The sequence below is a fragment of the Carassius carassius genome, chromosome 26, assembly GCF_963082965.1.
Source record: "Carassius carassius chromosome 26, fCarCar2.1, whole genome shotgun sequence".
NCBI lineage: Eukaryota > Metazoa > Chordata > Actinopteri > Cypriniformes > Cyprinidae > Carassius > Carassius carassius.
In genome coordinates, this window is record NC_081780.1 from 14,384,623 (window position 1) to 14,405,803 (window position 21,181).

Sequence of the window (21,181 nt, forward strand, 5' to 3'; positions counted from 1 at the left end):
ACACCTGCATACCAGGCAAGCCAAAGAGCATTCCATGTGCTTTCACAGATTCAGGCCGGTGTTAATCAGGGGTTTGGGCTGGGACCATTGGAGAATGTTTGGCCCTCCCCACCGGGGTCCTCGGTGTATGAAGCCCATTGTGTTCCAGCATTAACAGACACAGAAGCATGAGTCACCTTCAAATAGCGTCTGGGTATTACTTACCTCATCTAGTCAGAATGCTGGGAGAGGTGAAGACCAAGCACCTGTACGGTAATGTGTGCAATGCAACTCAACATCAGCATGGTAATGTTTGAATGGGAAAACTGCATTCTCATGGTTGGGTTTTCCGACATGTACCCAAAATAAAAAATAAAAAGCACTTCTTAATCTGTGTCTAACAAAAACGCAGCTGGTCTTCCTTTGGTTGATGTGGGTAATTAACGCCCACTGGTTATATTAGTGTTAAGTACATACACCCTAGCTATCATTGGCCAACAACTTCGTCTAGCTTACCAAACCCTAAAAAAAAAAAAAAAAAAAATGACAGAAACCAATCAAAACATATGATTATAAGTGAATCACATGCAAGGCACATAATTATCATCCAGTCAGATTGTTAGCAATAGCTAGAGGAATGCTAAAACAAAAGGTATTAGTAAATCTCTGATACGACATTAGCTGCTGCTATTATAATAAACAGAGACTGGTAATGTAAATAGGCCAAAGTCGGCACTCCAGTAATAAAATTTCTTGTTTTTCCATTAGCAGATGTAAACTAAGGACAGTAACTTCATTAGAGGAAGTATACAAGCTCATCTGGCTAGCATCTGACACAGAAGTGGGGAGAGTGAAATGTAATAATATTGCTGTTGTCTGTCGCATTCCCTGAGTCTGGTGATTTAATTGTCATTGGGTCTGTCCCAATTGAGGGGGAAAAATGTTTAGATCTCTCATATTCTGTCTTCCTCTCTCATTTAGACATAAACCATGTAGTCAGTCTAAGTTTACTAGACAGTGCCGTTTATTTCTCGGTTCCAAAACACAGTGAATTGCCTAGTGCATATAAGCAGCTGTATTCAAAGGTAGTACTCTAGCTATCATGAAGCCTTATAATTGACGAATTTGGAACACTCAACATTACAGAGGACACGACTCATTTCAAGTCTGGCTTAAAAGATAGAAATTATAGAAAAAAAATGTAATGTAAAAATACATGGCACATACACAATTATTGATTAGAAAAAAACAATACGTCCAGTTTTGTTCATTCACTTTTTCAATATTGAACTTGATTTTTCTTTTATTGAGCTTATCATTGCAACATGGGATTGCATTATCCTTCAGAGAGATCATTTGGATGTAAATAAATTAGAGGTTACGATTTCATAATGTAACAGAAGTAACAACAGATCTTTTTTTGTCATATTGTTACATACATCAGAGTAAAGCGGATTAGCAAAAATCTGATAAAAATGGCCTATAGACTTGGTTCTATTCATCCGTTGTTGATTGGATAAAAACAGGCGAGTGAATGACGGATAAGGATTTAAAATGTGAAAAATTTTAATTTTAGGAATTTCTATTCTTATTAGATTGTTGTGTATGTAATGCAATGATATCTACACATTTCAAGAATGTAATTAACCATTTTTTTGGTTGAATCAGATCTTTTTCCCCATGAAAATGTCATTCCTGGGTAACAATGAAATTTTAAATTAATTACATTTCTACCATTGTTGGCATATACAAATGTACTGATCTCCATATTTGGAGCTAACAAACAATTAGTGCTCGGAAAACTAAATTTTAATCACAATTAATATAATCAATTTGGGATTTCATATAGACACAGGCTCATTTTTGGCTGCTGCTAACTCAAAATTCAGAACCAAATAAAAACTTTATTAGACAGAGGGATCTGGAAGAACAGAATTGACCTTAACACACCAGAAGCTATACAAAAGTTTTAAAATGGGTAACACTTTATAATAATGGCACGCTATTAATCATTAGTTAAACATTAGTTAACAGTTATTTCATCATTTATAAAGCATTAATAGACATTAATAAGCAGTTTATAAATACAGCTATAAATGCTTTATTCTTGATTTAAAATCATATCTATAATGGGTTTAATAATTGTTATTAGTTAATTGTAATAGTTTAATGATGCTTAACTAATGATTAATAACGTGTAGTTATTATTAAGTATTACCAAATGTGGATATATTAATAAAAATTATTACATTATTCATGATTTGACCATTTACATTACAAAAGTTCAATTCAATGATAATTGAATGTGAATCATATGAAATCAAAGATGAATGACAGCAAAAATATGGCAAAAAACATGCAATTATGTAAATAATGTTAATGTTAATAATATAACTATAATAACTATACCTAAAAGTTTACAAATGTTAATTAAAAACTAGATTGTTATACCAATGTCATTCTGGATAACGAATGACATTTCCTGGCTAACAGAGGTTTTTTGTTATCCAAGAACGACATGTTATCCAGGAATGACAAAGTAAATATTTTTCTTTATAATCAGGCACTAATTTAACCACCTATGGAAAACTACAACTTAGCCATCATCGCTTTAAGGTAATCTTTTAGATCAAATAGATAGTTTTTTAATATAAAAACATTATAAATAGTTTATCAGTGTTATCCAAAAGGACACATGATATTGCTACAAAGTGCATCAGTGTCACGCCGTCTAGTCTCTGTTTCCCTGGGTGTCCACTAGTGGGCTCACTTCCCCTTAGGCACTTCACCGTAGGCACTAGAATTCCTCTAGTGTGGTCCTGCCTTCACAGTAATTGCACTCCAGTTAATTGCACCAGGTGCAGTCACTTTATTGTCATTAGCCTCCCTATAAATACCAGTCTTTCCCTGTAGTTTGTATGGAGTCCTTACCCTTCGTGTTATCAGCCTTCTCGTCATCCGAGATTCCCCTTCGTCTTCTCGTCTTCCGAGATTCACCCTAATCTCTCGTCTTCCGAGTTCCCTTTCCTGTTCCCTCCTTTGTTTATTTGTTTGTTTATTTTGGACTGTCTGTTTGGCTTTGACCTTGGCTTGTTCAACCACGATTTGGATTACCCTTGATTTAATAAATACTAGCAATTGGATCTACTCTCTCCTGTGTCTCTCTGGTACACGAATAGTCACAGAAGGACTCTATCCAAAAGAGATCCAGCGGTATGTCTATTCATATTTCCTCCCCAGTCACCGAGCGGGTGAGGAATGGTTTCGAGGGCACTCGCCTGGTCGTGTTTCGTGGGACCAGGGGAGATCGCTCAAGAGTGAGTGGTCGAGAGGAAGTCCGGCATCACTCTCCAATATGGACCCTGAGTTCGGATGGGAGCTGCCGTCTCACCATTGTGGACGGAGAGGGGAAAGGCGGCGCAAGTCTGCCGAGCCAGCGCCGCTGCACAAGATGGCCGCCAGTCCAGTGCCGCTGCACAAGATGGCCGCCAGCTCAGCACCACGAGGCAAGATGGAAGCCAGCCCAACACCATAGCACAAGATGGCCGCCTGCTCAGCGCCATGAGTAAGATGGACGCCAGTTCAGCGACACTGCACAGGATGACCGTCAGTCCAGCGCCACAAGGCAAGATGGACGCCAGCACAGTGCCACAGCACAAAGTGGTCACCAGCCCAGCGCCACGGTGCAAGATGGCCGCGGAGACGTTTCTGGATTATTTCTCCATGCTGTCAAAGATCCTAGAGATTCCCAGGAGTGTTCACGTCACGTCTGCTGATCAGAGACTGTTCACGTCACGTCTGCTGAGCCAGCACCACAGTACAAGATGGCCACCAACCCAGCGCCACTGCACAAGATGGCCGCCAGCCCGGAGCCACTGCAGAAGATGGCAGCTACAGTGGGCTTTCCTGAGTTGGGTCAGGTTCCCGTTGACCCTCCAGAGTCGAGTCATATTCCCGTTGACCCTCCAGAGTTGAGTCAGGTTCCTGTTGACCCTCCAGAGTTGAGTCAGGTTCCTGTTGACCCTCCAGAGTTGAGTCAGGTTCCTGTTGACCCTCCAGAGCTGAGTCAGGTTCCAGTTGACTATCCAGAGTCGAGTCAGGTTCCTGTTGACCAACCAGAGTCGAGTCACGTTCCAGTTGATCCTCCAGAATCAAGCCAGATTCCTATTGACCTTCCAGAGTCGAGTCATATTCCCGCTGACCCTCCAGAGTTGAGTCAGGTTCCAGTGGACCATTCAGATTCGAGTCAGGTTCCAGTGGACCATCCAGAGTCGAGTCAGGTTCCTGTTGACCATCCAGAGTCGAGTCACGTTTCAGTTGATCCTCCAGAATCAAGTCAGATTCCTGTTGACCTTCCAGAGTCGAGTCAGGTGCCCGTTGACTTTCCAGAGTTGAGTCAGGTTCCGGTTGACCCTCCAGAGTCGAGTCAGGTGCTCGTGGACCCTCCAGAGTCGAGTCAGGTGCTCATGGACCCTCCAGAGTCAGGGTTAGTCACCGTTGACCTTCCAGAGTCAGGGCTAGACACCATCGACTTTCCAGAGTCAGGGTCAGTCACTGTTGACCTTTCAGAGTCAGGGTTAGTTCCTGTTGACCTTCCAGAGTTGAGTCAGGGACTCGTGGACCCTCCAGGGTCGAGTCAGGTGCTCGTGGACCCTCCAGAGTCAGGGTTGGTCACCGTTGGCCTTCCAGAGTCAGGGTTAGTCACCTTTTACCTTCCAGAATCAGGGCTAGTCACCGTTGACCTTCCAGAGTCAGGACTAGTCACCATTGACCTTCCAGAGTCAGGGCTAGTTACCGTGGACCTTCCAGAGTCAAGGCTAGTCACCGTTGATCTTCAAGGACAGAGTCAAGTCACTGGTGATCTTCAAGGACAGAGTCAAGTCACTGGTGATCTTCAAGGACCGAGTCAAGTCACTGGTGATCTTCAAGGACAGAGTCAAGTCACTGGTGATCTTCAAGGACAGAGTCAAGTCACTAGTGATCTTCAAGGACAGAGTCAAGTCACCGGGGTTCTTCATGGGAGAATTCAAGTCACCAGTGATCTTCATGAACAAAGGCAAGTCACCACTGATCTTCATGAACAAAAGGCAAGTCACCATTGATCTTCATAAACAAATACAAGTCACCAATGATCTTCATGAACAAATGCAAGTCACCAATAATCTTCATGAGCAGAGTCAAGTCAGCACCGATCTTCTGGAATCCAGTATAAACACCATGGGATTACCAGAGTCTCGTCACTTCTCTGTGGAACTACCCGAGCCTCTCCACGTCTCTGCTGAACTACCAGAATCTCTCCTCGCCTCTGCAGAACTTCCAGAGACTCGTCATGTCTCAGTCGAACTCTCTGAGCACCCGACTGTTCCTGTTGTGTCCATGGAGGCTACCCTTAACATGTTCATGTTCTATGTTTCAGACTTGCCCAACCAGACTTGTCCTCCTGTTGGTCCGGCCGCACGGATGTGGTGGTCTTCTGCTCCACCCTGGGGGCCTTCTGCCTCGACCACAAGAATGTGATGGTCTTCTGCTCCACCCTGGGGGCCTTCCGTCCCGACCACACGGTTGTGGTGGTCTTCTGCTCTGCCCTGGGGTCCGTCTGCCTCGACCACAAGGATGTGGTGCTCTTACGTGGGCGTCACGTGATGTCCTTCTTGGACTTGTGTTTTTGTGTTTATTTTTTTTTTTGTTCTTCTGTCTGTGTCTTTCTTTCTGTTTCCTCCTATGGACCTGGCCCTCCGTCCCTCCCCCTGCTCCTCCGCCGGTCCACCTTCCTCCTGAGTTTCTAGTCTGTTTCTTTCGTTCTGTTTCCCTCTAAGGACCTGGCCCTCCGTCCCTTCCCCGGATCCTCCGCCGGTCCACCACCCTCCTGGACTCCTTGTTTTGTGTTGCACTTCTCTTGTCTCTGTTTTCCCATTTTACCTGGTCGTCTCGTCTCTGTTTCCCCATTCTACCTGGTCCTCTTGTCTCTGTTTTCTCCATTTTACCTGGCCTACCGTCCCTCCCCCTAGTCCTCCGCCACTCCACCTCCCTCCTGGTCTCTTTGTGTTTTTGGTTTTCCCTTGGGTTCGGGTGGAGCATTTGGCAGCTGCTCCGTGAAGGAGGGGGTAATGTCACGCTGTCTAGTCTCTGTTTCCCTGGGTGTCCACTAGTGAGCTCACTTCCCCTTAGGCACTTCACCGTAGGCAGTAGAATTCCTCTAGTCTGGTCCTGTCTTCACAGTAATTGCACTCCTGTTAATTGCACCAGGTGCAGTCACTTTATTGTCATTAGTCTCCCTATAAATACAAGTCTTTCCCTGTTGTTTGTATGGATTCCTTACCCTTCGTGTTATCAGCCTTCTCGTCATCCGAGATTCACCCTAACCTCTCATCTTCCGAGTTCCCTTTCCTGTTCCCTCCTTTGTTTATTTGTTTGTTTATTTTGGACTGTCTGTTTGGCTTTGACCTTGGCTTGTTCGACCACGATTTGGATTACCCTTGATCTGGTACACGAATCGTCACAATCAGTGACCGAAAAGGTCAAAATATCAACATTTTAAGAGAGGCTTACTCACCTTTGCACATGTTCTGGTCCTCCTTCAGGGTCTTCTTTTTGTTACAATATTATGTCACATGACATACCACAATGCATTATGGTCTAACATGGTCATTGGTGTCTGTTATCCAGGAATGACATTACAGAAATCACAATTTTGGTCATTTCTGTCATTAAAATGTAATTAAGCTTAGTATTATAACCATATTTGCAGGTATCGTTTAAAACATCAATACAATTTTGCCCATGTAGATTTTAAATATTTTTATTTGTATTTTTTACATTTTTATTGATTTTTTGTATTCAGATTTTAAGACGGGACAGTTACCCGGAATTACATTTTGGGACTTTTGAGCTCAATAGTTCCTTAAAGATTAATTATTTATAATGAATTCTCACATGAGTAATTAAAGAGGGGAAAGTTTAGTCATTTAATGAAATAAATTTAAAAATGTATACATTTTTAATATTATGAATATGCTTTGGACACCAGAATTGACACGCCACGTCATTGACCCAGATACTAAGATCAGAGAAGTCCAGCATAGGTTAACAAAGAGAACTCTTTTGTTTCACCATGAAGATCGAATTCAGGTGACATTTTGATTAAACATTACCAGGTGTGCATTTCCCAAAAGCAACTATGGCCACAAGTTCCATTATTACCAGTTCAATGGAACTAACGACCATAGTTAACTAACGATATTTTTGGGAAACACCCCAAGTCAAGAAAATAAAATATGAAACATATGCATGGATGAATCATTCACAATAGGACGATAACATGCATTTCAAATATATAAACCACTAACTGGTCTGCAGATAGCCAAATGTAGGTACGTTTGTTTTGGGGGTGAAGCAAGAACAGTGAAAAACACTTTGAAAAACTAAGAAAAATAAAATTGGGTATTTAAGATGAGCAGGAACAAGAACAGACAAGAATAAACAGTTTGTCTAAAGGTTAAACGAGTCCAAAATCCAACCGCAGTATCAACAGAGAGAGGTCAAGGAGGAGAATATGTGGATAAAAATGAAAAGCTGAAAGGAGAATGAAGGAGGAAGCCTTTAGGATCAATATGGACATGATGAAAATCCAAGATGAATATCCAGTGAAAACAGGGCTGTGTGATGGTAATATATCATTTAGGGCCTGACTCTCACTGAAGAAAAGACAGAAAGGGCCAGCTTACAAATACTTGACAAAAAAATAAATGAGCTAGGAAAACTAATCAACTGTGAATAAAAGCTGGAAACTCTAAACAACTGAGGGTCTATTATCCAAGATAAAGTTCAGACAAAGATCAATAGGTTTAAAGCGAAGTTTAAATAGTTTTGAGTTACAGTAGAAAAGGAAATTAAATGTGAGGAAAAAGGGGAATTCCTAAACTTTAATCTTAATGTCAATCCTTTACTTGAGGCAGGATACAACCCAACCCTCTCTCTCTCTCTCTCTGTCTCTCTCTCTCTCTCTCTCACTCTCCCTCTCAAGGCAACAGCAACCCATCTGGAATATCAACCCTCAATCAACAGATCAACGTGCCAATCAAAGATAGATCACTTACTGCAGGTCTGACCTTGTGATGCCAATCTATGCAAGTTCATTTAAACAAAAGGATCCAACAGGTCTTAAATTAACAATTTTAGTTATTTAGTGAAGGAAAAAAAATTCACAAAATAGTCTTACGCTCAGTCAAACAGACCAAACCTACAGCCTGCAATGATTACTTTGAACTGATTGCTGAACAAAAACATGATTTTCAGGGACTGTTATTAATATGTAGCAGGCAATTCTACAGGGTTTTAGTGAAATACCCTGAGTATCTCATAAGCTAGAGTTTGGGTGAGTTCAGTGGGTCCATAAAGAGCAGGTTTAGGTTGTTCATACTGAATACTAATGCTCAGTGGAGCAGTAAGTGCAAGTGAGCAGCTGCATTGTTCAGAGAGGATCACGTCACTTTTCAATGAGTTTGGAAAGGAACAAGTTAGAGTCAACTTGATAAGACTTTCACAAACCATTGTACTTCCTTAATATGACACACTTCAGAGAGATAAAGATGTAGGGCACTGGAAATTGATTAGAATAAGAAAAAAAGAAGTCATATGTCATAACTTCACCAGGTGGTTATAAATTAACTCTTATTTTTGATGATACACTGTCATGTATAGACGGTTTCATCTGACGTACGCATCTGGCCCGAAGTTAACTTCCAGTCTGTGTTTGTTTATCAGTCTGGCTATGGCACCGACTACAAACACAGTTAAAGTTAAGGTGATGATAGACTGAAGTTGGGCTCAGGTGGTTGTGCTGTGGGATGTGTTTCCCATACATTTATTTATTTGTGGTGCTTGCCACTAGGGATGTTGCGGTGACGGATTTTTTCCACCGGTTAATCGACGTGTAAAAAAACACGGTAATCCCGGTGTCACCGGGGTTGCGTGTCGGGGATTTCGGGAGGCCGAAAATGCGGTCGTGCAGACGTGCACACGTCTCAATTTACTTTCACTTTAATTAGCGGCAATTCAGTAGCATTTGTTTGAATTAATCATGGGTTAATTTATTTTATTCTTAATAAAAATACACAAAACAATAAGACACTCGCTTGTATTACACACATCTTTATTGCAAAATGAATAATAACTTAACACACCATGCAAAAACTAAACAAAAGCACTTATGAAACACCTTTAAAGTGCATTTATTAACAAAACGAACCACTGCACACATCGTGCAAGTATCAAACAAGACTCGTTAAATAATTATAAATATTCGTTAAATAAAGTGCCTGCCTTTTTCAGCAAAAAAAAAAAAAAAACACCGCACAACCATTGAATATGAAACGAACGAACATCAAAAACTTCGTTAAATAAGGTAGCCTACCCGAATAATCACTGGACACTTAAGTGCAAAAAAAAAAACTAATATAAAAATTAAACTCACGTTAAGCTGTTAAAAAAAGAGGTAGGCCTATTAACTGCATACACCGTACAAAAAAAATTATAAATATGCTAAATGAGAAACAATAAACGAAAAACCTTCATTTTAAATTGCAACAGTTCGCTTTGAAACCAGATCTTCTGCCATCCTTTGCCAGTTAGCTCGCCTCACTCTCCTCAAATGATAAATGAAATCGGACACCTGCTGCTTTACTGCGGCGCTCGTTCCGCTTACGCTAAATGACACTAAACGAAGGCACGTAGTCACTAACTGAATTAAGTGCTTTATCGCTATAGGCTAAAACTTCAACACGATGGGGACGGTGCCGGTGGTCAAGTGCTATGACCGGTAGGTGGGTTAAACACCGTGTATCACCGGTAACACCGACTATCGCAACAAGCCTACTTGCCACAATATCAAAACTGACCGATTTTCCAAAAGGCTTCATTTAACATTTATTTTCTGTTGTTGCCATTGAAACAGTCTATAGCAGTGGTCTCAAACTCAATTCCTGGAGGGCCACAGCTCTGCAGAGTTTTGCTCCAACCAACTCCAAAATCACACCTGCTTGGAAGTTTCTAGTAATCCTGAAAACCTTGATTAGCTGGACCAGGTGTGTTTGATTAGGGTTGGAGCTAAACTGTGCAGAGCTGTGGCCCTCTAGAGCCCCTTTCACACTGCACGTCGGACCCGGCAAATTGCCGGAACATTGCCGGGTCGCCTTCTGTGTGAAAGCAAACAACGTCCCAGGATTGATTCCAGCATTGAACCCGGGTCGGGGACCTAGTAACATTGCCGGGTTCAGTCCCGGGAAGAGCTCGGTGTAAACAAAAGCCAGATCTAATGCCATGTCGTAGTGATGATGCATGTTAATCGTGTGACTCTCTTACCGGCTGTTTTTAAGGAAGATCAACGTTCGCGACAAAAAACATGTGCAAACTGTAAAGCAGCAGAGATCAGTTAGTTCCTCACTTTCCGCGCTGATGGCGAGATCGTTTGCTTGCTTCAGTGAAAGTATAACGTGCCTAATGCTTTCGACTCGTACATCACGTCACGTCCTGATGTCACGTGTCATTACGGGACCTTTACGAGTTGTGTGTGAAAGCACGCACATATCCCGGGTAATCACTAGCAGTGTGAAAGTGCAAAATCTAGCGACCTGGGAACAATTGCCGGAACACTTTATCGGTGTATTTGCCGGAATCACAGTGTGAAAGGGGCGTAAGAATTGAGTTTGAGACCAATGGTCTATAGCCTATAGGGTAGAACTTCATTGCACTGTCAACACGATCCTTTAAGCACAAAATTACCTGTCACTTATACAGTGCTCAGCCCTGGGCGTGTGAACTTTATCAACATTCCTGCACCTGATGCCACCCGATGTTTGGTTGATAACATGCGGTTTCTAAAGCACCATATTCAATCTGCAGCATAAATGTAATGACTGATATTCCAGGCAATGACGTAGAGCTGCCACATCACTCTAAACATGTCCCCTGCTACAAAAGAAAACCAGTGGTTGGGAACAATGACTCTATGCTATCTTTGGAGCCTCTTCTGACTCACGCTTCTGGAAGGCCTGAAGATTAGCAGGTGTTGACTTGAGAGTTGACCCCATAACCTCTCACGTCAATTTTGGTCTAGAGGTTTACAGGCATGGCCCGTACAAATGCACGGAAACAAGACCTTGTGCCCATCAAGGTGAAAGGCATATTTAAGCATTTGTCCAAACAGATGGTGAAGGCTGATAAAGGTGAATGCCACCAGCATATAAACTTGCACAACAGCTGAAGGACAGTTCAGATCAATGGGTTGAGAAATAGCCAAGCAAACAGAACTTTAAGAGGACACTGATTGTGTACTTACATCTTATTGTAAATGTTTGTATGATAGTTTCCTAGTCGTACAGAAAAGTCCCTTAAGTCGTATTTACGACTGGAAAACTAGAAGATCATTTTGGTTTCGGAGTTTTCAAGTTGGCTGGGCCATAAACTTTCAACACACTGGAGAAGAGATACATTGCTGTAATGACGGTTAAGATTAATTTGTTTTTCCCACATCTACACATCTCATTAATATTTATGAATATAAATAACCATGTAAGGATGGCAAAAAAAAAGCATTTATTTGCCCAAAATCTAGGAATCATCAGCATGCCGACTGACTCTTTAGATAGCAAGGTGAATGTATAAATCGTTCAAGTAATGTTTGTCATTGAATGGTATGCTTCGTTTTATTAAAAAAAATCATTGAATGGTATGCTTCGTTTTATTAAAAAAAATCATTGAATATGGACTAAATAAAGTTAATATGTTTTGGTTTTTTAAAATTTACCTAAAGAAATAGGCAAGAATGATCTTCCTGTCATCCTCTGATTTTTATTCCTTCCTACAACAAAGCATTTGAATGCAACAAACGTATAATTCCAGCATCAGAAGTGGGAAGTAGGACATTTCTGATAACACATGACGGCAGCATGAGAATGGGGCGGTGATGTGAGAAGGTCAACCCAACGGATAGGGCAATTTCCAAAGAAACTTTTCAAGGAGGTATGTCCTTCAAAAAAATAACCCTGTGGCAATATGTTGTTCATTTAGATCATTCTTGATCAAGCTCTCATGTCCATGGGCTTTTGGTGGCACGTTTTCATTTGATGCTCTGAGTTTGCCCAGTTACATTCCAAAGCGTCTCTGCTCTTCGTTTTCCTTTGATGTGTCCACAGATACTCTTCCTCAAAGCAGATCCCTGGGGATTGTATTTGGCTTCCTCAAACACCGAAGTACGTGATATGGAAGAAGTTGTGGACCTTAGAAATGATTCACATTCTTTAAGGCCTTTGGTCAAACAAATCATAACAGTTAACAAGCAGAGTCAAGACACAAATGCGACTTTAATGAAGGAAAGCCAACTTAAATCCTTAATCAAGCTTAGGAATGCATACAGTGATGAAAGGTCATGTTTCTTGATTGTTCTGCACATTTCTACATTCTTCAAGGCTGTTACTCAATAATGTGACTCGAAACAAGGAGAAGAGGACAAATGGTGTGTTTTACTTCAATGCCCCACTGGCACTCGGTGTCGTAGCTTGGCAACAACGCAAACATTTATTTGAGATCAAAGTCTGAGGTGTAACCATGGAGATGTGGCACGAGGTGGCATACCAGAGAACTAAGATATATGATGTCAAAGCCTTTGGTGTACTGACAAAAATATGAAGGCAACTTGGAGCTGTGTTTGTCTTTGCAAAACTTGCTATGCAACTGCTAAGGTGTTTTGAGTGGATTTTAGTGTGCTGCAATGCAGGTGTTAGTGTTTTGGGTGTTTCAAGGGCATTACTAGATAGAGGCAGGGTTTTGTAAGTGGTTGTTTAAAACAAAAATGTCCACATCAAAAGAGTCAACATCAAAGTCTCTAGTCTGCTTTCTAGATTTGATTCAGGAACCTCTTTCAATGCAAGTACTTTCAATGTACTTCAATTTTTCACTCGTTTTATCATACAGCAAACAAAAGCCACTTAAAGTATTACTTAAAGTAATAGCACTGATAATCAGTTTGATTTACTTTTATACATTAAAATAAATAGCACCTAACTACATATTACCAATGTACGTTCAACAGGAAACAGGTAACTGCAGTGCAAATTATCTTAATTATATTTCAAATTTAAAACTAATATTCATGAAAAAAAATTGTACTTTAAAGTCATTCATATCTTACAGAAATGATCGAAACATAATTGTACACTAATTTAAGACTAATTAAAATATTTTTAAAGAAGTTTTTATTGTTGTAGTCTAATAATAATTTTGTCATCACTGTGCCAGAAATACAACAATAATTCAAAATTGTCTCTGCATATGGTTAAAGGACACTTAATATTATTGGTCATAAAATGTTTCACTCTTAAAAGCACACCTTCCTCAACTTTACTCACTGGACATAATTCATGTCTAAATAAACAAACAGACAAGTTAAGCATAAGTTTAACACTCATTAAGTTTATTGGGTCATTCTAATTACCTTGACATGAATATTGCATGAATACTAAAAGCAACTAAGATAAAAACTACTACTGTAACAATGACTCAACTTTGCTCCTATAATAAACAAGTATTTTTTATCAGGTGAAACTGATTTGAGATCCTGAAATACCAACGTATCAGCACGCATTACACCACATGACAGAAAGAGAAAACAGACATAGTGAGAGATGACAGATGGAGGTGGGAAAGATCAAATGGTGATAGTAAGACAAGAAAAATAGAAAGCAAAAAGCGAGCTGGTTAGTCTTGTTGTGCAGTGGTGAATGTAAGCAGACAGGCTAATGCCTAATCACGCAGAGTGGCCTGGTTTTACCACTGACTCATACCAAGCGCCCTGCTGAAAGGAATGTTCACAAACAACTACTGGCCAAATCCACTCTGCTTTATAATCATTGTTTCTGCTCGCACACAATCAAAGCTAACAGGCAGCCTTGTAAATAATCACTGTGTGACAAAGTGTTAGCCGATATCATTAAAACATGCTGGCATCTCTCTCCAAGCATTCTGCACTTGTTTGAAGAATACACATTGGATACAATTTTTTCACATTGCCCACTTGGCCAATGTGTTTGTGCTCCCTGTTGAATATAGATTGACAAAGTGAAAGTGCTAGAGTTACTATAACAGCTAAACCAACCAAACTAGTTTTTAGCAGCCTGACATTAGCTCAGCTATTTCCAGAAAAATCTTTTTTCAAACAATTACAGTGCAATGTGACAAAATGCGGTCACTTTTTTTTTCTTAGTTACATTGTAATCAAATGCACTCTCTGAGATCCCTTTATATTAATATTCTGTATTTTTGTCAGTATACATTTATATTTCTAACAACAAAAGTACACTACCAATCAAAAATATGAGCTTAATGTTTTTAAAGAAGCCTTTTATGCACACCAAGGCAGCATTTAAGTACAGAAAGACTGTAAAAACTGTAATATAAAATATTACAACTTAAAATATTTTGTATGTGTGCACACTATACAGTGTACAATACAGATTCCAACTAGGCTTGATGTGACACTATTATCCACAAAACACAATTAAATGAAACTTGTGTGGGCGATATACAGAACTCACATTGCACAATTAGTGTCTTCTATCTACAATGAGTCTCGGTCTATATTTGATGATTAAAATGCATGAGGACCAATACTTCAGTCCAATGACATTTCATGCAGAACAACCCAGTGCAATGCTGCAGAAAAAGAAACCAAGCAACCACCAAAATGCAGTGGCACTCATTTGCTGTGCACGTTTATGACAAAAAATAATAATAATAATAATAAAAAATTTGACCATAGTCTATTTTTCATTTAATTATGAGTTGCTTGGAAAGCTACAACTTCAAAGTAGTTTCCCCAACACATGGTACAGGTTATATGACTCATTCGTTCCTCTTTTGAACTCTGCCCACTGATACAAAAGGTTTCAAATATTGAACTAAGAGTTAACTGCTTTTGAACACAGACAAATATGCTTGATAAGAGCGGGCCGCACCAAGAGAGCAACAGGTCATGTAGTTCATTCTCTATGTGGTGTCTGGTGCACGTTAATAAGTGACGATTCAATCTGCAGCAATGCGTCACTGCATCGCTGACAAAGCACTGCGATATTTCTCAAGCAAACAAAAAAAGCAAGTCTAAACACACAAGCCTAGAAAGGGGCTATTTATAGAGTTCTTACCTACACACGGTTTACACCAATGAGGAAGAGTGATGAACGCACAACTGTCACAATCAAGCGGCTAGCTAATTCATGTGCACACACCGTGACCATTGTGTTACTAAGTGAAAACAATCCATATGCAAAAAGTTGGTGCTATCATCATATAGGCATCATTACGACAGGCAACGGAAATGATTGTGGCTCGCAGAGAAAATAGCAATGCCTGCCATGCATCACAAACAAGGAACAGCATGAATTCTGAACTGAACGTGAGTCAGTCTGCGTCATGCTTGAAAAGACCGGACAGCTAGGTAAGACGGAGCGAAAGGTAATCCGAGGAGAATGGGTGACCACTCAGAGGGCCAGGATAGGGAGTCTTTTTCATTTTTTCAGATTGCATACCTGCTCTTCAACTATATGTGCTGACTTGGTCCAACAGTTAAATGGATGTAGTACATCATTACTTGACTGTTGAGCAGTACATTAACAAGGCCTGACATCCAAAGGGCCTTCCCAGAGCCTCATAGCAGGACCCCAAGTATAAAGTGAGGCTCTACCCGTTATATCAAGATTTGAGTTTTAAAACTTTCAGATTGCTCATAATCTCCACTTGGCAATGGCATTACACTTCTGGTGGAGAACATGAATGCAGTGTAGCCTCTAGTACAAATATCAGTGGTAACAAATAAATGCAGGAATTTCCCTTGTTGAAAAGATTACCAAAAATACTCCACTATGCTAGGTACATAGCCTGGAATGTCCTAAAAACAAAAGGAGAAAGGTTGGTTGCTTACCTTGCTTACCCATGATGGAGTCTCAGAGGTATTTGTAATGTTGATGTGACCTTGTTTGGAAAAAATGGTGACTGAAAAACATGCCGTGCCATGCTTGTTTAGGTGGCAAAGTCTCATTCCAGGCATTAGACCGTTGCCAACAACGGCTAATGTAAAATGTCATAAAATTACGAAACCAAATTTCAAGGTGGCAATGTTTTGACATTTAACAAAAGGTCACAGACCGCTAACAATAAGTTGATCAACAACCACAGGTTTATAACACAGCAGTCCACAAGAAAATAGTGCTTCAATAGAAGCTCTTCCACTTCCTCTAGATGTGATTTGCTTGTATGAGGGCCTTGTTTGGTTAACCAGACCCTATAGGTCACTAGAAGCAGAAGATAAGGAAATGTTAAGGACTGTTCTTCATCCACATGACTGCTCCCAATGCCAAACATCTGCCAGTTAGTTCAGGTTTCCTGTTCAAATGTCACAAATGTACAGCAAATTCCCAAGGGCTTCAAAAGATAAACAGTAACTTATGATCTCTTTCAGTGCTGCAGTATGTAGGCCTACTCAAGCTTTAGATTTGCCAAGCTTCCTCTCAGAAAGTTTAAAAAAAAAAAGTTTTTGCTACTAGCAAATCCTTCAGCAAAGAAGCCATCATAAATATCTATTTCTCAGGGTTGTGAATTCCAAATATAAAATGATGGCCCTGCTGATGGACAGTCGTATCCAGGTTCATCTCCAGTTCTCCTGTGCAAACACCAGCTCAAGGTTTTCACACCACAAAAAGTTGAGAATGTCATCGTTTATGCTGGAATTGGAATTTGAAATGGAAAACTGCCAAGCAGACCGGACATGGAGGCTTTTATCTCCAAGCGGGTCGTGAGGAGTTTGAGACTCAGCCAGATGTCAAACAATAGCATTTGCATTTATTAGAGCTGCTCTGGTCCAAACACTCAGAAATTAAAACAAACTTCGAAATCACCCTAGCTAAACATAAGTAGCAGGAGAACATTTAACATAAATTCTGGCTGGTGATATGAACTTTCAGATCTGTAATACTAAACAAACACATTACGGATTAAAGTTACAATGGGATATACACATATACAGAAGGCTGAGGTTCACTTAAAGGTGTTTGCAAGGGACTGCTCTTTGCAAAGTCGGCAGCAATGAATTACTGACTAATTACTCTGAGCCAAAGTTCAGGGCAGGCTTTATAGACGTTATCAGCACCAATCACAAAGACAGTGGGAAACAGTTTAGGTTTCGGGTGGAGAGCTGGGAGGCACTGCAAGAGTCCAATAACTCACAGCAAGCTCTAAATGCACACAGTAGAACAATGAGCCCTATAAATTTGAAGCCACAGCAGGAAATACAGGGAAACGACCTACGGAAAGTCCAAATGTCTGGTTTACAGCATATCTTTTCTCAAAGCAGTTCAGGGAAGGATAGTAAGTGCCTTTTCACAAAACCAAGCAGATATTGGACCTGTTTGATATGTCCAAGAGGTGGGAGACATATGGTTGGACACAATATCAAGCATAAATGATTGTTTCAGGTGATGGGACCCTGGCTGAATGCGTTTAGGGAGCACGTCATAACCATTAACTGCCTTCACATTTACACACTATATAGAGCACTCAAACTGCATGCCATGCTCCCTCGCTTCAACCCCAGACTGAATAAAATAAAAAAAGTGTCAAAACAATAAATAATTTAACCATCCCCACATGCATTCTTGCAGTTACAGCCCCAGAGAGACCATGGGGCATGAGTGTGTATACTTGCACACTTATCTCACAAAGACACCCTAGCCTTAAGTCTTGGCCTGCGCCCACTTCCCAAACTACTTTACCTTGGCACAGCACAAGAGGCTAATAACAGGATGTCTTCAGCCCAAGCAGACATACTGGTCAGCCTCCAACAGTAACTATCCGCGGGGCAGCGGAGCTGGGTGGTACGCAGGCATTCACAGCTCCAGTATGTATACAATGGCATACTACACTAACAAGCCTCTCTTTACCCATGCGGGGGAACGTGACGGATTGAAAGTGTGAGAGATACCAGAGGTACAACTCATCAGTCAGTTGGCATGTTTTGGAAGCCAACTGTTATGGTGAACCGATCAGCTGATGAAGTTTCTTAAAGTAGAGAAACAGCCGTACCATGTTCTCCATCATCTAAACACTCAATATAGAATGATATTCTGCAAACAACAGTCATTATAGATCATGAAATGGAGAAAATATGTATAATATTATCTCAGTCTGTAAGTGATCAGACTTGGTGCCTTCTAGTCTTGATTTATGTGAGAGTTGCTTGGAGGAGAATATGCACTGAACAGATTTTTCACATACATTACAGAAGGAAGGCATGCGAGTGAACTGATGGAGTGACATTTAATGATGGATTTAAGATTAAAGCTTTTTCTACTTAAGTTACATAACATAGCTGGAGTTGTGTCTATGTAAGCATATGTGGTTGTGCCAGTTTGGCACAAATGAACAGTTCACTTACAAAAGAGGTATTTCCCTGTTTATGGAGAAAGATAAAACAGTTAATAACACCATGTTTTGTTGTCACATAGTAGCGATAAGTTGAGATCTAAGAGCAAATGTGGTTCCAAAAAAAAAAAAGGAACCGATGGACCACCTACAAAAAAAGGTACCATGGTATTGCCACCTTTTTTGAATGGCGGTAACATGGCAAACACATCCTTGTCTACTTTTGTTACAAAAATATGTAGGACATTAATTGTCTGTAAGTAGGCTTAAATATGGTTGCAATTCCAACTCAGTAGATATAGACTGACAGATCATTTACACAAGTACCAGAGTATTACTATGCTTTAAATACTGCTGGGAAACTGGCATGATGGTTAATACGACAATATGCTTTGAAATACATGCAAATACACAGCATACTAATAGTTAATCCTTCAGTGTAATGGTATACATCAAAGAATAAATGGACAAAAAAAACATCACAATTGGTTTTATGACCTTTATGGACCATGTTGGGCCCCAAACATACAATGTTTTTTAAACAAACTATGGTTGCAACTCAGTATATGGGCTACACAGCTATTACACACAAGTAATTCTGTATAACAATGTTTGATATGGTGCCATTGGAATAATTGGGCTTATATGCTACAAAAAATGAAATGCATATTAATATGTCAATCCTTCAGTAACATGATATACATCAAAGCAATCATGGCCAAGTAACCATTACCATGGCTTTATGGACATGGTGCCATATCAAGGTTTTTATTTTTATAAAAGTCCAGTAAGTCCCATGGTATAGACTCTTTTATTTATACAATGGCACAATGCTCGTCTATTTTTACTAATCCCATGTTTTTATACCTAATCTAAAAATGTGGAGGCAATAAAGGCAACCAAGTAGAAATGGGCATTCTTACACAAGAAGTACCAAAGCTTTACCATGTTTTTGGATAAGTAAAATGGTAATACATTGAAAAACCACGTAAATGTATGGTCTATGAGTTTTGTGACTGTAAATATCATCTGATAATGAAAAGGTAAACTTTAAATCAAGTGAACTCACCTCATTGGACGGAATGCTGACAACACCTGTTGACCTCCTCTTCTCTCTTAACTTCCTTTTCTCTATCTGTCCTTTGCCTTTTCTGGCGCTGGGTCCCGAGCTCTTCTTCTCTTTGCTCTTGCAGTGTATGGGACTCTCTTTATCACTGTCTTCCACACCAGCGGGGCTCGAGCTCTCCGCCTGCGGGACACCACTCACTTTCTCCGGAGTCTTCTTCAAGTTTTCACCGGGCGGCTCGGGTTTCTTCGGTTCGTCCTTCAAAGCGGTCGAGGAGGAAGACCGGGTCACCGGATAGGAGGACGAAGGGGAGACACAGTTAACCGAGCCGCCGTTGTTGTTTAACTCCGTGGTTCTCCCGGTGGCGGCGGCGATATCTCCAAGCATCTTTGCTCTCATCTTCTCACGCTTTGCTTTCCATTCCTCCAGAAAGTCCGTTGCGCTGTTAGATTTAAATCCTCCTGTTGCCATGGCTTCCTTTTTAGATTGTCTCGTGCCGCCCAAATCACTTTGTAAACACAAACAAAATGTTGCGGTTCAGATCCGCCGCATTCCTCAGAAGTGTTTGGAGATGTTTTAAAATGATCACAAAGTCTGCGTAGTTGACCGTAACTGTTCTGGACTCACTTTAGAAGACTCAAAAACTGTCAAGTGCGTGCTGTCTCGAAAGATAGTAACTGTTATCCGGTGAAGCTCACCTGCTCCGCGCATAAACGTTTGTCAGGAGTCCAGGTGAACTGATCCGGTGGAATGAACTGGATTAGTTACAGGCGCTCTCGAGCGACGAGTCCTGCCCCTCTTCCGAAGAGTTACGGAAATGAACGGAAGTAGCCGAAAGAACGGCGATAGAAAGTTGACGTTACTATTGCAACATCAAGAAATGTTTTTTTTTTTTTACCTTTTTCAAATTTACTCAAAGGCGGACAGTAGTGATGTGTTTTTACTCTGCTTTAAAATTATTATTTTTTTAAGCTTCTGTTCTTTATCAGAGTGTTTACTTCACTTTTCAAAGCATGATATTGCAGCCTACTTTTTACTCGATTAGCCTATATTAGAAATCTAGTACTTTTCTTAGTTTTACTCAATTAAAAGTAATTCAATTTTTTAGGCTACGTGAGTACAAGAAAGTAACCTACTACATGTTTAATGTTCTTTAATGTTTTAAGTAGCCTATTAAAGGGGAAATATATATATATATAATATATATATATATATATATATATATATAATTTTTTTTTTTTTTTTTTGATTGCAGTGCAGTAAAAAATAAGTATGACATTATGCATTGGAATGTAGTGAAGTTAAAGTTTTCCAAAGAAAAACATTGACAAAGTACAGATAGGCTACTTTTTAAATTTAGCCACTTGAGTGAATTAAGAATGCTTCACTAATGTCGACCTCTGAATAATTAAATAAGAATCAATATCTACTATTTACCCTGCACTGTTAGTTTATATAATTTCATAGATAGATAGATAGATAGATAGATAGATAGATAGATAGATAGATAGATAGATATTTTTTCTGAGATGAGTCACACTGGTTTGTGTTCTCCCACACAGGTCCCGTGAGAGCGTGAGTCACTGCTGTGCAGAGCTGGAGTGTTTGTGACCTGAGGACTCTCAGATATGATGGAACTCGATGTCTTAGATAACAGAGATGCACACAGAG

General features: G+C 40.2%; 1 protein-coding gene across 1 annotated transcript in view; it reads right to left on the minus strand.

The window, feature by feature from the left end:
• The window catches only part of LOC132105862 (PRKC apoptosis WT1 regulator protein-like), a 76,639-nt gene extending 56,415 nt beyond the window's left edge, over positions 1 to 20,224 (minus strand). Inside the window, exons 1-2 of the mRNA XM_059511328.1 lie at positions 20,209 to 20,224; positions 19,514 to 20,018 (exon numbers count right to left, since the gene is read on the minus strand). Coding sequence (XP_059367311.1) covers positions 19,514 to 19,981 — 468 coding nt within the window. The 5' untranslated portion in view covers positions 19,982 to 20,018; positions 20,209 to 20,224. The remainder of the gene's footprint in view (positions 1 to 19,513; positions 20,019 to 20,208) is intronic.
• Between the last annotated feature and the right edge of the window lie 957 nt (positions 20,225 to 21,181).